The 15165-nt window shown below is 38.4% G+C and overlaps 1 protein-coding gene across 2 annotated transcripts in view; it reads left to right on the top strand.

Annotated features, from left to right (window-relative positions):
* Positions 1-15165, top strand: part of RGS7BP (regulator of G protein signaling 7 binding protein) — a 93093-nt gene that overhangs the window by 50818 nt on the left and 27110 nt on the right. For both annotated transcript variants that reach the window (XM_006186088.3, XM_032473008.1), the window contains exon 3: positions 9044-9174. In XM_006186088.3, the coding sequence (XP_006186150.2) occupies positions 9044-9174 (131 nt within the window). The remainder of the gene's footprint in view (positions 1-9043; positions 9175-15165) is intronic.

The following is a 15165-nucleotide window of genomic DNA, read 5'->3' on the forward strand; positions in this document are numbered from 1 at the left end:
CAGTAGTCAGATTACTGTTGCTTCCTTCCCTGACTTGACCACTCTGATGTTCCCAGCCTTGCTCCTTTGAGAACAAACACTACATGTAGCACGTGGACTCATATCCGGTCCGCCTTGAGCGTTCAGTCTGATTCATTTCAGCAAACATGGACTGAGAGTCTCCATGATCCAGGCATTCTGCTAGGTGCTCGGGAAACAGAAATAATGAATAAAACTTCTTGCTCTTGGGGATATTAATCCAGAAGGAAATATACCAAAATGTTAATAAAGGCCACCTCTAGGGGGAAGGGTATAACTCAATGGTAGACTGCCATGCTTAGCATGCATGAGGTCCTGGGTTCAATCCCCAGTACCTCCATTGAAATAAATACATAATTACCACCCCGTCCAAAAAAAAAAAAACTGATTAATTTTTTTTAAGTTTAAAAAATTAAAAATTAAAAAAATTTAAAAAAATGGCTACCTCTGTTATTCGTATAAATCATCTTTTCCTTTTTTTACTTATCTGTGTAAAATGTCTGTTAATATGTATTACTGTTATAAAACAGTTTAAAGGAAAAACAAAGGCTGCAAGAGAAGAAATTCTTAAGAAATTGATCTCTAATTGTGAAATGGAGCTGGTTGCTCAACTTTTTAAATTTTAGAAGGTAATTAGGTTTTAATTTATTTATCTTTGATGGAGGTGCTTGCATTGAACACAGGACCTTGTGCATGCTAGGCACGCCCTCTGCTGCTGAGCTATACCCTCCCTCCCCCATAAAATGGAGCTGGTGATGGCAGGACCAGCACTGTCATCCCAGTCTTCCATCTCTTCATAGCATCTAGGTGCTCCTTTTAAAGCTGCCCTGGGAAACGGTTTAACCGAGAACCTACTAGGTACCAGACAATCTGTTAAGAGGTGGAGCTTACAGAGGTAAATAAGATCAACTTTCTGGCCTCAAGGAATTTATAGTCCAGTGAAAAAACTCATGGTAGAATGCGGCATTTTCTATGTGTATAGATACTGATCTCTTCTGTTTGCATAAAGCTTTTGCTTTTTTGTAGAAAATAGCTGTTACATCTGTCTCAGAAATGCACATTTCCATATTGGCATGAAATGTCATCTTTTGAGAGTTATGCAAAAAATACAAATGATCATTGCACGCCAATAGGAAGACAGAACAACATCACAGAATCCTATTAGGCAGAGTATTTAAAGAACCTCCAGCATTGGGTAGGAGTCTGAAGTTGGAAAAGTAGACTGCAGAATGCTAAAAAAGTTCTAACTCTTCTCAAAATCTTTGACGTAAATTGAACAATGAGCCAGAGGGCTAAACTGGCAGCCCTGAAGCTCCTGCGCCTGGAAGAAGCTCTACGTATTTGCCGCTGTTATTTATATGATAAACACATGCCATCTTTCTACCCTATTCCTAAACCCTCCCCAAAGAGCCTTCCTGGTTCCATCTTTTTGTGAGCCTGAAACAAAGAATTTCAGGCCATGCCTTGGACTTTCATGACCTTTTGTCACCCCTTGGACCATCACTCTTGATCAACAGTCTCTCATATGTAAGGGGAAGGCACAAACACAATGAGTTTGACAATGAGTTAGTCTATAGCGAGACATATTAGTATATATAACTACTCTGAAATGTTATCATTAGATATTAAAGTATTGATCAACATTTTGTGCTGTGACAATTTAATGAAATGAGGAAATTCCTTTTTTTTAAGTCAAAAATTCTCTTTTGGATTAATTGAATGAGTTAAATTTGGTCAGCCCAATTATCTCAGGTTGTTTTAAAGTCATGTCATTGATTTGGCAATACTGATGAGGCCTAGAGCTTTAGCCAAAGAGAGATACAACATCGTCTCACTTAATGACATAACTAAGAATGCAGGGCTTAATGCGATTTAGAAAAACCAACAGTTTAATATGTTGAGCCCTAAAATTTTGGTGGATAAAAGCAGGAATTAACTGCTTGCTGTAATTAATAACCCAGACTTTGAATATAATGAAAATTAATGAGTTGAATTCTTTCCAGTATAACACATGATGAATGAATGATTGATCTTTGAAGATCATTGCTGTCAGGTGAAAACTGAGCCTTAGAGGTTGAAAATCTTGCTTTTTGAGGCAAAAAATATTTTCCAGTTAAAATGTGGAAACACATATATGTTTCTTTCATTTAAACATCAATGTGTACATGCTGTATATACAATAAGCTGATCTCAGCTATAGTCAGTGGGGTTGGGCTGCATGGTAGCCATGTGACCCACCGTGCTTGACTGTCATCTCAGCAGAGATGCAAGAATCCTAGACTCTGACATCAGCCACGGGTTGCTAACTGTCGGAATCACCAGACCTGGTAAAGCAGGACCTAACTGCCATTTCCAAACCCCATATGACTCCCAACCAGAGACCATAAAGAGAAAAACACTGAGGAAATCAGAGGGGAAAAGGGAAAGACCAAAAGGCTCTCGAGCCAAAAGGGATAGAACGGTGGGAGAAGAGGCCAAGAAAAAATAAGATATGTTATTTTGGAAAGTGAAGAAATACTGCTTTGCAAATGCTAGTTTTGTCTTGATCGATAAGCATGAGTTTCAAGTATCAAGGAAGAAAGTTATGATGTGCAGGTCACTAACGCCATCAACCTCTAACCCGCTGGGAAATGCCCAGAAAGGCCCTTAAGAATCGCCACAAAAGTCACCACCTATTCCCAGCTCTCCCCAGGAATGCCTTAACCAGTAACGCTGAAGATAAATAAAAGATGATTTACAATTCCGTAGTAATATTTTTAGTCTTATTTCATTATAAGTATCATAATGTCAGGAAATAGAAGGCTATTGATTTTTTTAAGTGTTTAAATGTGTTTCAATATAGTTTTTACTTGTTAAATGGGAAAAAAATGACTTGGTAATGCTACCCAGTATTTATCAACTCTCCCAACTGGGTCACGGGGACACGTCGAAGGTCCGGCCAGAGGGCAAACGAAAACCAACAGGAAGATGAAAACCAGAATATGGCCCTAAATCATGAAAGGGCTGCCCCTCTGAGGCCCATTACTTTGCATAAGGGACACAAAGTTGCCACCAAAAGACAACCCCATTGCACTACATGTTTCATTTTGCCCTTTATAAAAGTCAAGATTCATTTCTGACTGAACCCGAATAGCTCCAGGGCAGAGTTTGATCCCGATACGTGTTCAGGGTCGACCAAGGCACTAAGCCATGTGTTCCCATGAGCGATGTGCTGTGCAGTGAGGGGAATCACTGCAATTACTTCTTCAAAGGCTCCGGGGGTGGGGGACAAACTTGCTGCAACACGCTGTGACGAAAATGCAGGAGGCTACTACCTAAAACACAAGTTTTATAAAAATTTGCTAGCGAAAGGTTATGAGAAAAACGGAGACAATGAGGAAAGTCAACTATTATATATACGGACACCCTGAAAAATGTCTTGTTTCTGTTCTTCTGATTAACTGGGTTCCTCTTTCTCTTGCAGGGCTTATTTTAGTATAAAAGATTATAGTGGTTTGGTAGACACCTGCCATTTGCTCTGTGTTATGAACTTGGATAGACCCTATAATGACATTTAAGAATTTGAAACCTAGACTAATCACTGGGTCACACACACTCACACACACACACACACGCTCTCTGCCCTCTGACTGTGCACTGATCGTGTAAACTCACAGAGCTGCCTTGAGAAGTCTCCTTCATGAAACCACATGAAGGCTGGGCTCTGAAGCCGTCACTGAATTTGGCACAAAAACGAGGGCATGCTTGTAAGTGGAACTCCTCCGACAGGAAACTCCGGAGGTATTTAAAGAGAAACCCTGGAGCTCAGGATCCTTGCGTAAATCAAGTAATCCCTTTCCTCCCTAGCAATTTGCTCTGAAAAATCAAGCAAAGGGTATCATTCCCTTTGGCTTCATGGGTCTTTCCTCATCATTTGACTTAATCAGCAACAACAGAATTGATTCTGCAAAGAGAGTCTTGGAGAGATTTGCTGCAACAGGAGCTCTGGTTTCCATCTCCGCCAGCTGACACACCTCAAGTGTTTATCTGTCATCGCCGAAGTCTGTGAAATGCCAAGTGGTTGTCAATGGGGTCACACCTTTCTTTCTCAGCCTAATGGCACGTTTATTTAACCAAAGTCGCCTTCAGCTCCATACTTGGGAGCTGTAAACAAATAATGTTACAGAATAGCAGAGAATTTTTAATACTAAGACTATATACAAGCGTAAGGCTAAGTAAACACTTTACCGTGCTTAGATGGATTGCAGTCAACTTCAACAATCCTTCCCAGTTTTTACTTGTTTTCCTGGACATGATCTCATTGGATCCTTGCGACAACCTTGGGATACTTCAGTTGTGAATAGTTTTATGCATGTTTCACAGTGGAGGAAACTGAGTCTCAGATAAGTTATAGTGGGTTTTTTTTTTTTTTTTGACCACTCACAAATCTAAGCAGCAAAGTCTGTATTTAGAAGAAAGTTTTCTGACTCCGGAACCCATTTTCCTTTCATTATGTCTGGCTGCCTTCAACTAAATATATAAACCATTACATTAAGGACAGACATTGAAAATAACTAATATTTTGCTGGTTTTTAAGAAGCTATTAGCAGCTGCACGGAATGCCAAAATCTGGCAACCTTGGCAAAAGAGCAGACAGATGCAGAGCAAAGGCACTTAATAGCCAAAATCCCCAGTGTGCTGACTCCTGAACTCGACCTTACTTGTCATAAAGCTTCCAGTTGTTCTGTTCAATGTTTGCCATGTAACTTCTCGGGGAATTGTAAATTCTGGGACATCAGGTAAATGCCTGCCACCTAGAGTCTACAGCTAAGTTATATTTTCTTTACTACATATCTACCCGTATGTTCGCCCCTCTATCAAACCAGCAATCCAAATTATTTTCCTGAAGTTGCAGACATCAGCAAACTTTATACCTAAACTGTTCAGCATGCCGATCATTAAGTGCGGTTCAGTATTTGCTTATGGGTTTCTTTCTAAGTGAAATTTGCATCTAATCAAATGCACAAATCGAGTGTACCATTCAATAAGTTTTGCCAAATGTGCACACCCATGTAACTCAAACTTCTATCCAGATATGGACTATTACCCTCACCCTAGAAAGTCTCCTCTCCCCATGCCCCTCCCCTCCAAAGTTCTAGTATTTATCATCATGGATGAGTTTTACCCGCCCTAGAACTTCGTATAAGTGGAGTCACACAGTATAAGGGTTTTCTCACCCCAGATTATGTGTTTAAGAGGCTTTCGTGTTGTTTTGTGTATCTGGAGCTTACCCCTTTTAATTATCAAGTATTATTCCATTATAGGAATGTTCTAGTTTCTTTTTTTTAACTGAAGTATAGGTGATTTGCAGTATTCTAGTTTCTTTATTCACTTTCCTCTTGACAGATACCCAGGCTATTTCCAGTTTTTAGTTATTCTAAATAAGACTACTATGAATACTCTTAAAAAGACCTTTTTGTGAATAGGCTTTTATTTCTCTTGCGTAAATACCTAGAAATAGAATTTTCAGGTCTTAGAGAGGTATATGTTTTGTTTTAAAAGGAACATCCAGAACTTTTTTCAAAGGAGTATTACCATTTTAACTCCCACCAACAATGTAGGAGAGCTTCTGTTTTTCACATCATTAGCAACATTTGACATTGTCAGTCTACTTAATTTTAGCCATTCTGGTGGGTGTTCCTCGTATTACTTTTGAATTACAAAATAAGAGTATCCACAATAGAGAGCATTTCCAGTACTAAAGGGCGACTTAGGCAACGTCTGTGTTCATGTCCCCCTTACTACACCAGGTCAGGTCTCTTAAGTCATATGATTAAGACACTGAATCCTGATTCTCATCTTTAAGGTGCTGATGGAAAGATTCATAATCTGGCAGTGATTTTAAATGTTTTTGGACTCAATTTGAGCTCTAAATCACTGAAATATTATTGAAGTTAATCTTTAGGATATATTTTCTATTAATACTTAGGCTTTTAAATTAATCAAAATGATCAGGTGAGCTTGACTTATGCTCAGTGGAAAAATAAATAATCACACCTAGTCACAACTTACAAAATTTCTTTCACTGAATTAAATGAGCATCACCTCAGGGTTAACTCTCACAGACCTAAATCTGATTAATAAGAGTCAATCGCCTTAGACTAAGCGTCAGTAACGTGTGGTGAAGTTACCTCCAAGCTAAGTTGCTTCAGTTCCTGGAGGAAGACTACAGCCCTAATTTTGTTTTCATGTAAAATCCTCCTCAGGTTTTACCATTTATCCCCAGGAAGTTTCCAGCTTCTACATCGCTGTTTTCTTGACTTTTTCTCCGTTCTCCAGGCTCTAACTCTTGCTCCCTTGTCATGAAAATAACCTAGATGCCCTAATGCTTCTCAAAAATATATTTCAGTCCACTGCTCATGACATTAGACGTATTATAACCCATTTGACAATTTGTCTTTTAATAAGCTTTTGGTAATTTGTAGCAGTAATACAGCTTAGAGTGCTAACGTGGGGGAAATGAATTGTACAAGTCCTGAGGCTAGTGTAACCCAGTCAAGGCATTTGAAACACTAACATAAGAGGTATCGTAACTTCTCCACTGCTCTTTAACTAGCCCCTTTCTTTCTCTACACTTCAATTTTCCAAGATATTAAAGGATAATCTACGAGCATATGTATGAATTTTCTCACCAGAAAATTTATGACAACTTTAGCATCAATTAATTTTTGTTAGACTGATTGTATTTCTGGTGGCCCCTGTTCAGTTTCTTTCCCTAACAGGAAGAGCAAAACGGTTCCAAGTTTCTAGAATCTCCATAGGTTCCAGAGGCATTAGGAAGACAGCACCCAAGGAAATGGTATGAATTAGGCATTTTAATCTCTGTTCTGACTTGCCTTTTGTCAGAAGCACTTAATACACTGCTTTATCTCTCACTGTACAACTGTAAAAAAAAAAAAAAGTATATATTGGCTTTTAAGATATGTTACTACAGTAATCATTTGTTTAAATTATATAAAATGTCATCTATATCTGTAATTTAATCATTTGTTTAAATTACATAAAATGTCATATATATATATGCAAAGAAGTTTGCATATTTTTGGAACCAAGCCACTAGACACATATTTTGTACTTCTGAAAATAAGAAGACTGCATGGCTTGGAATGATCCTGCACTGGCTAATTGTCCCATTCATCAGCTGTACACTACACACCAGACTCATTATAGCTTTTTTTTTTTCATCTGCATATGAGCCACCAGGGCCAATGTTATGCGCAGGTGAAAGCAAGCAGCTATGACGGGGATGATGAAGCAGCACGGGAAAGACCAGCCTGCCTTAAAATATTTTCCCACTAGCCTGCCTTTGCGATAAGACATTATCTTCAGATTTTTCTATTAAAATCAATGTATTAGCAGATAGTATACCAGGAACACTTTTTATTAGATGAACCACTGATGCCCACGATTCCTTCAGAGTTTAGCAGAGCCATGAGAGGCGGGGAGGAGACAGGCAGAGGCGTTTTGAAAGGCTGAAGATGATATGAAATAATGAGACGCTGTGTGTGTGTGTGTGTGTGTGGCGCAGGGTTGGTGGGGAGGACTCTAGGGCGCAGGAGGACAGCTTGAGGGTGGAAGGCACCTGTGGGAAGAAGCTCTGAAAGAAAATCTGGGACCTTCGCCAAAGATACACTTGCTTCCAATGTTGGCCTAGGGCTGGACTCATGAGACACAAATGAGAAAGTAACGTAGTCTCTCATTTTTCAGACAAAGCTGAATTTTGCATGTGAAGCTCTTGTGAGGCACTTTGTTCTGACACAGGAAAGACGTGGAATAACTTTGTAGGCATCACACTCAGGCAAAGAATTTAGCATTGTCTTGTGTTATATAAGCCATGTTGTTAGATAAACTCTGGTTTATCTACAAAGTAAGTATTGAAAATGAAAACTGATTATCATGGTACAGTGTGGTGTAAAGGCAAACTCTTTTGAAGGTGATTCCAGAACTTACATAAAAATGAAGGCACCATTTTTTTTCCCAATAATTGCCCTGAACATTTTTGTCACTGACCACTTTACAAAGGACTCAAGTCCAAAGGCTGTGTTGTTTAGTCATATTTCATTGCATTTTAAGTGAATGGAGATGGAAGTAAAGATACTACATCAGGACATTAGACAGAGTTCACTTTTAGGCTTCTTCCATGTCTAATCTCTCTCTCAGTTTTTCCCTTTTATTTAGTTTGCTTTATTCAATACACACTATTTTAGTTGCACAGAAAGAGTTCTATCAATAACTAATTTCTCCCCTCTTAAAAAGTAAAAGTGATTATTCCATGTTTTATCATCATATTTGTACATTTTATCATAGTTAATAGATAAAGGATCAAGGACTTTAAAATAAATTTTAGAGCATAAATTTAGTCTTTACTTAGCTTTAGATTGTTAAGCAGAATTATTAGAATTTTATTACTTTTCTTTTTTCATAGATTTTTCATTAAAAACATTTAGCCTTTCATAAATTAACCATAGCAAACAATAAAGGAAATTCCTTTAGACTGAGACAAAAGACCTTGATAAAAATAATTTGTTATCTGGGCTCTCTAACCATATTATGCTAGGCCTTTAATATTAAAGAGCTATCTTATAAATGGTAATTGAATAGTTCTTCATTAGTTTCTCTAAAAATAAGGGTTTTTAATCTCTTTTTGCAGGCAAGAATAGTCTTATGGTTTAAATATATTTTGGAAATTTGTTCCAAGTTAAATTGAAATGTTTGATATTTTCAATTACTTAAAACATTTATAATCTTAAGCTCCCAGCAGAAATCTGCTGCTGAAGGGGAAAAATATTAAGAGCTGTTAGACAGAAAGACACTTATGTAAGAACTGTGACATTGATCATTGCTTTGAAAGCAAGAAATCCTCTATTTTAGACCCAAGGCTTTAAGGAATCTTCAGTGAGCATTTTCCCCTCTCAGAGCCGAGACAAATGGCTGATGAGTGAAATCTTGAGACTGTTCACAGCTCTTCTTTTTCATTCTGTTGCAGCCCGGAAGATGGTGAGATCCATCCAGAAATCTGTCGGCTCTACATTCAGCTGCAATGCTGCTTGGAAATGTACACAACGGAGATGCTAAAATCCATATGTCTGCTGGGGTCTCTTCAATTTCATCGAAAAGGTATCTACGTTTAATATCTTGCCATAAACACTGAGAAAAACAAAAGCTCATCTTTTGCAAAGGCCTATGTGTACCATATGTCTACTGACACACAATTAGAATGGATATAAATGTCCAGGAAATGTGTGATATAAATGAATAAAAGAAGTCTATCTCAGGACTTTCAAAGTGCTTAAGAACACTGATCCTCTTGAACAGAAACTGTGGTAGAAACAGTTCTCAAATGTACCATTTTATCCCTTGTGAACATGACTTTGGTTAGAATCAGCATGAGCAACAAAAATACATAATGATCTTACTAGGGTAGTAAATAATCTCCAAGATTGCTGCTATTTCCCTAAATATATTAGGTTGCAAGAAGACAAATATTGTAAGACATGTATTGTGTCCCAAAGATATAAAAACAGGGGGAACTCAACAAACAATAGGGAGGCATATGAGTAATAGAAAAATCCCATTCCTTGGCTTAAACTATAAAGGGATTATATTGCCTCAAATGACCGAAACCTCCAGAGGTGGCAGTGGCTTCTGCATGGTTTGATCAGACTTCTGACTCCCTTCATGAGTGATGCTCTGCCTTCTCCTGAGTGTCGACTTTACCCTCAAACTGCCTTTCCCTACGTTAGCAAACTGATTCCGACAGTTTCAGCCATCACATACGCATGCACAGAGAGAATTTCTCCCATAAGAGACTAGCAAATGTCTTGCGCCTCATTCTGACTGGAACAGGTCAGACCATGGGTCTACACTTGAGCCAATCACTATAGCCAGAGGTATGGAATTATACTGATTGGTTTAGGCCCATTTGTGGAGCTAGAAGAGGAGTCACCTCCACCCAACCAGTGGCTATTACATGATGGGAGAGGGTGGAATGGAATGGATGCTGGGGAGGAAGCCAAAAGTTTCTGTCACTGGGATTCATTCAATCTGTATTTTCTTTATTAGTTCATCAAATAACTTATTTTGGGGGGGAACTCATGAATGCAAACATTTTGTGCTTGAGCTCAAGAAACAGGGGGATGCACAGAGGTAATCTTTGTCTATGATTTAAATTCAGAGACAGAAAGGGTCAGTAAACTCTGTAATATTCAGGAAAAACCTTGTAGAAAAGGTTGTGAAGATAGGGTTCAGGTAAGGAAGGAAAAAGAAAGGCCTTTCAGGTGAAGAAGCAACTAACGTAGAGATTTGAAATCAAATGAGTGTGCAATCGAGGAGGAACTAAGTGACATGACAAAGTACCTGCAAAATTCAGAGCTTGTGTACGCACATATGTGTGCACCAGACAAAACTAAAACTAAGATTATGCAGCATCGCTCCAAGAGAGAACATTTTCTCCACAGAGAAAGATTACTTCTTTTTCCTTTTTCCTTCTGAAGCCTGAACTTCCACAGTTTCCATCTTTACTTCCATGTTTGGAGAGATTATCCCCTTGACACTCCGGATGCCTGAACACTAAATTGAATACTCAGAGGCACTGATGACACCCAAACAACTGTCACAGCCTGATGTCTTTACTTGTCCTCTCCGTTCTCATGCACGGCCCCCCACCCACACACGTGCATTCACACGTGAACACGCATAGAGAGTAGAATTTTCATTCTTTTTAATCATGGTTGAATCGACTGGGTATGCGTCGTTTTCCCCCAGTTCTGCACTGGCTACACTTGCAGTATTTCATTCCCATGTTGCCCCTGGAATCTCCCTTGATGATTGCCCTCAACACCCAGTGACCTCCACCCCTCCTCTCTCTCTAACCCCTCGGTTTTTCACCTGGTCTCCTGCCACCCACTCCTATTTTTTGTCTTTTCACAAATGACATTTGAAAGGAAGATTCTTCTCTGCTAGCTCTCTGTTTAAAAGTAAAAGGGATTCCCTCATCCAGCTTTTTTCTTTATCGTATTTGGTCTTGACCACACAAACAAAAAGCACATCAACTCTTAACTGTGATCAGCTCATTTGGTCTGCGCAGCCTCCTGTCTTCATTGTCAGTCTCTGATCTGTGTCCTCACCTGCCTATTCTTTTAAAAATGATAAACCCCTGTTCCTCACTCAGCACCTAACCCTCTCTGTACAATTCTGAAAAGAATATACCTGGCAATATCTTTGATTTCTCCCCTTTGTGGGATTAAGTCTCCTTGTATTTCTATTTTACTCTGAAATCATTACTACTTAAAGTGTAAATCCTTAGACAATCTGCTTCAAAATTATCCAGGATACTGAGTAAACATGCAGACTCATGGATCCTGCAGAGGACCAAATCCAAATGAATCAGAATCTGAGGGCACTCCTGGTGATTCTGAAACACAGTGAGGATGGAGAACTATTGTGCTACCCTTTGAAACAAAAGGAAATCATTCCATCATAGGAATAAAAATGGAAATTTCCAAGCCCTTATCTGGCTATCCTTTACGCACCTAAGTACACGCTTTCAACTTTGTTGTATGCTTTCTTGTTTATCACCACTAGAAAGAAGTCTGTCTATCAAGATTTAAGATGCTGAGTAATCCTCTCTTTATCCAAACAGTGGTATCTCTGGTGTGGCCTTGGGCTAGGGAAGAACTCACTAAGTCCCTTCAAGAAATCAAATACAGTTGGCCCTTCCAGATTCAACCAACCACAGATCATGTACTCTGCTTACAATCTATGGTGGTTTGAATCCATGGATGCGGAACTACAGATACAGAGAGCCGACTAAGACTTGAGCATCTCAGATTTTGGTGTCTGTGGCAGGTCCTGGAACCAACCTTTTAGAGACCCTGAGGGACAACTGTATACATGTCCTCAGAGTCTTAGGGAAATAGTGATTTCCATTCTAGTCTGTAACACTCGAAATCTCTTTCTGCTTCAAATCTCTTTCCAGTGTGTTTATTTTAACGCTATGATAAAAACTGGTCTTTTGATAACTTTTAGGTTGGCTAATTGCTTCTTCCTCAGTGTGAGGGTTACACATTGGCCATTTCTCTCTTCTTTACTCATTCTGTTTCATTGAGGGGAAAAGAAGGAATTGTAATTGAGTCATTAAGTTTGGCACTAATATGAGAGTCCATTTTTCATTGCGATTGGATCCTGAAGCCAAGTTGTTTTGCAGTTATCTGTACTTTTAATTTATTTTTATTTCAAATTAGCCACCGGAAGCCCAGAAAGTATTGTATATCACATTTAGTTTTACTATTGTATTGAGTAGTTATTCGTTTGCTTTTTGGAGAAAAATGGCACACAAGGTTACTTCAGGGGTGAAGAGTATGGTTTGTTTCTGGGAAAAAATAAGCCTTGAATAATTTTAAAGCTCCTGGAGTGAGCTTGAATTTAATAATGAAAATTATCCTGCTCTCTCAGTTAAGCAAATTTTAAATATCCTTAGTCCTTAACAATATCTTCAGTGAATCTTCATGCTTCTTCCATGCACCATGCTTCTGAATTGTTGTTGTCCCATAAGTCTGACTGGTACAGTCTACTTGGAAATCTTTTATACTTTATAAGGTCATGCTATTGCCAAAAAAATATGAAGACAAACAGTACTAAGATGATTTTCTTATTTCATGGCCAACAAAATTAAATTACAGTAATATGAGGGAAAAATCCACATTTAAGAAAGGCTATTGGATTATACTGTGTAGAATGTGATTCTGAAAAACTGTTTCATTTGTTTCAAGAAAATGACAGATGGGAATAATTTCAGGCATTTTGTAATTTCATATTCTAACGCTTTAAGTTGTACATTGGACCATTACTTGACAGAGTCTAATTTCTATGTTTATAGTGAAAAATAGTTGCTCTCACTTCTTCACAGTTAGTTTAGGTAGGAAATCGTTTCACATAACTGAATCCATATATCACACTGACCATTAGTGCCTGTTTCCTGACACTAGATGAAATAAGATTGCAGGTTTTGTTCACTCCATTGGCAGAAAGTGGAGCCAGGTTTCTAAGGCGGTTGAATGATCCTGCTATTTTGACCATGGCTTTCCCCTCTCCCACAGTCTCCCAGCAGTCAATCAGTTTTGACAATATTCCCGTTCTGAAAGGAGCAGAGATGATGGAACACTCCAGGGCAGCCCCTCTTCACGTGTGAACTTGCTCTTTCCAGCTTGATTCTCATCTCTCTGAGCCCTGTCAAGGGTCTTCCCTGACTCTGCCCCACCATCTGCTATCATTTACAGCCAGATTGTCCCCACGTCCTTTGAGGTATACCATCTTCCCTTGCTTCCCCCTAAGATAAGATGGGTTCTTCCCCTGCAATGTGCCACCAGGAGAGAGAGAGAGAGAGAGAGAGAGAGAGAGAGAGAGAGAACAGTGGAAATGTAATCACAAAATGGAGAGAAGAGAGAAATGCTGAGTTGAAAAATCTTAATTTAAAATCTAGTGAGAGCTGAGAGCTCAAGATGCTCTAATAATAAATTAATGAACCACCATCCAGCAAAATACAGGATAAACTCAAGACAACAAAGAGAATGTGAGAGAAGTCTTTACTTCACTGTATTTAGCTTCCTATTAAGAAATGTAAAGGAAATGACCCACACCAATAAAAGAAACAAGCAATATAAAGACAGAAATACAATAGAGCCCCAAGTAAAGACCTTATTTGTCAATGTAATGAGGCAATTAATACTAAAATAGAACAGAAGGTTAGAAGAAATGAAGCAGAATAAATCTTAAAATAGACTATGAGTAGAAACATGCATTTGTTCTTTGAACAAATATTTATTGAGCAACTATTAAATATAAGGCACTGTCCTAGGTGCTGGGAGACTGCAACGATCAGAGCTGACAAGATCCCTGTTCTTGTGGAGTATATTGTCTAGTGCAGAGAAATAGTGGGTGGGTGGGGGGAAATTCTAAAAATCCCAAACACTAGCAATTACAATGTCGATAGTTAAAATGGAATAGGTAATGTAACAGAAAGTGACCAAGACTGGGTGGCTACTTTAGAAGGGTTGGTCAATGCTCTCTGAGGAGACAGAATGTAATCTAGGATTTGAATGACAAGAAGGAAACAACTTCATAAACACTGATATCTAATGCTAAGAACCCAAGACACAGAAAATGCTTGTACTATTTGCAGAATATAAACATAACCAACTTCTAGAATCTGAGGGCAATCTAACACCACCTTTTACTGTGTCTCCATGTCTTCACATCCCAACCAGTGAGCCAGACACCATATCCATCACCTTTTGCCAAAGTAGTTGTCAGCTGAGGGTAATAGCAATGAGAATAGCTTCCACTTACTGTGTACTTTCTACTTGCGGGGTGCTTTATACATGTTATCTCTTTTTATCCTCAAGTATTATTTCCCCCATTTTACAGATGAAGAACCTGAGGCTCAAAGAGGTAACTTGTCCAAGGTCATATAGCACATTAATCCGACTGCAAAGTTGGTGATTATTCCACTACACCAGACCATTTCCCACTGAGCTACACTGGAGGAAGTCAAGAGAACATATCAAATGGAAAAATAAAAGATGCTAGCACAATGGGCCAAATTTTATCTGCAGATTCAACATACTTAATGATTAGTGTGCATATTTCAAAACACCATGTTTCATGGCTAAAATTCATTGTGTATTTAATTTCTTACCAAAATAACACTAAGTTCAGAGTGTTATCTTTAAGACGGGAGGGAAACTTCACTCCATAGATCATTTAATGATTTATTTATTTAAACATTTTAAACATTTTTTTATTTTTTATTTTGGGGGATGAGGGAAGGTAATTAGGTTTATTTATTTATTTGTTTCTTACTGGAGGTACTGAGGACTGAACCCAGGACCTTGTGTTTTACCCCTAAGCTATACCCTCCCCTCCCATTTAATTATTTATAAAATATTTCACTTTGGGTAAAGAAATTTAATTCTAACTAGGAAATAATTATATGCAGTAAAAATGCAGCATTCATGTGATCCAAAGAGAGCATTTTTTAGCCATGGTACCCATTCAGGAAAAGTTGAAATTAGTTAACTGCTAAGTAAACTGTACATTGTTCTGCACTAC

Source organism: Camelus ferus, chromosome 3 (genome assembly GCF_009834535.1).
Source record: "Camelus ferus isolate YT-003-E chromosome 3, BCGSAC_Cfer_1.0, whole genome shotgun sequence".
Taxonomy (NCBI): Eukaryota; Metazoa; Chordata; class Mammalia; order Artiodactyla; family Camelidae; genus Camelus; species Camelus ferus.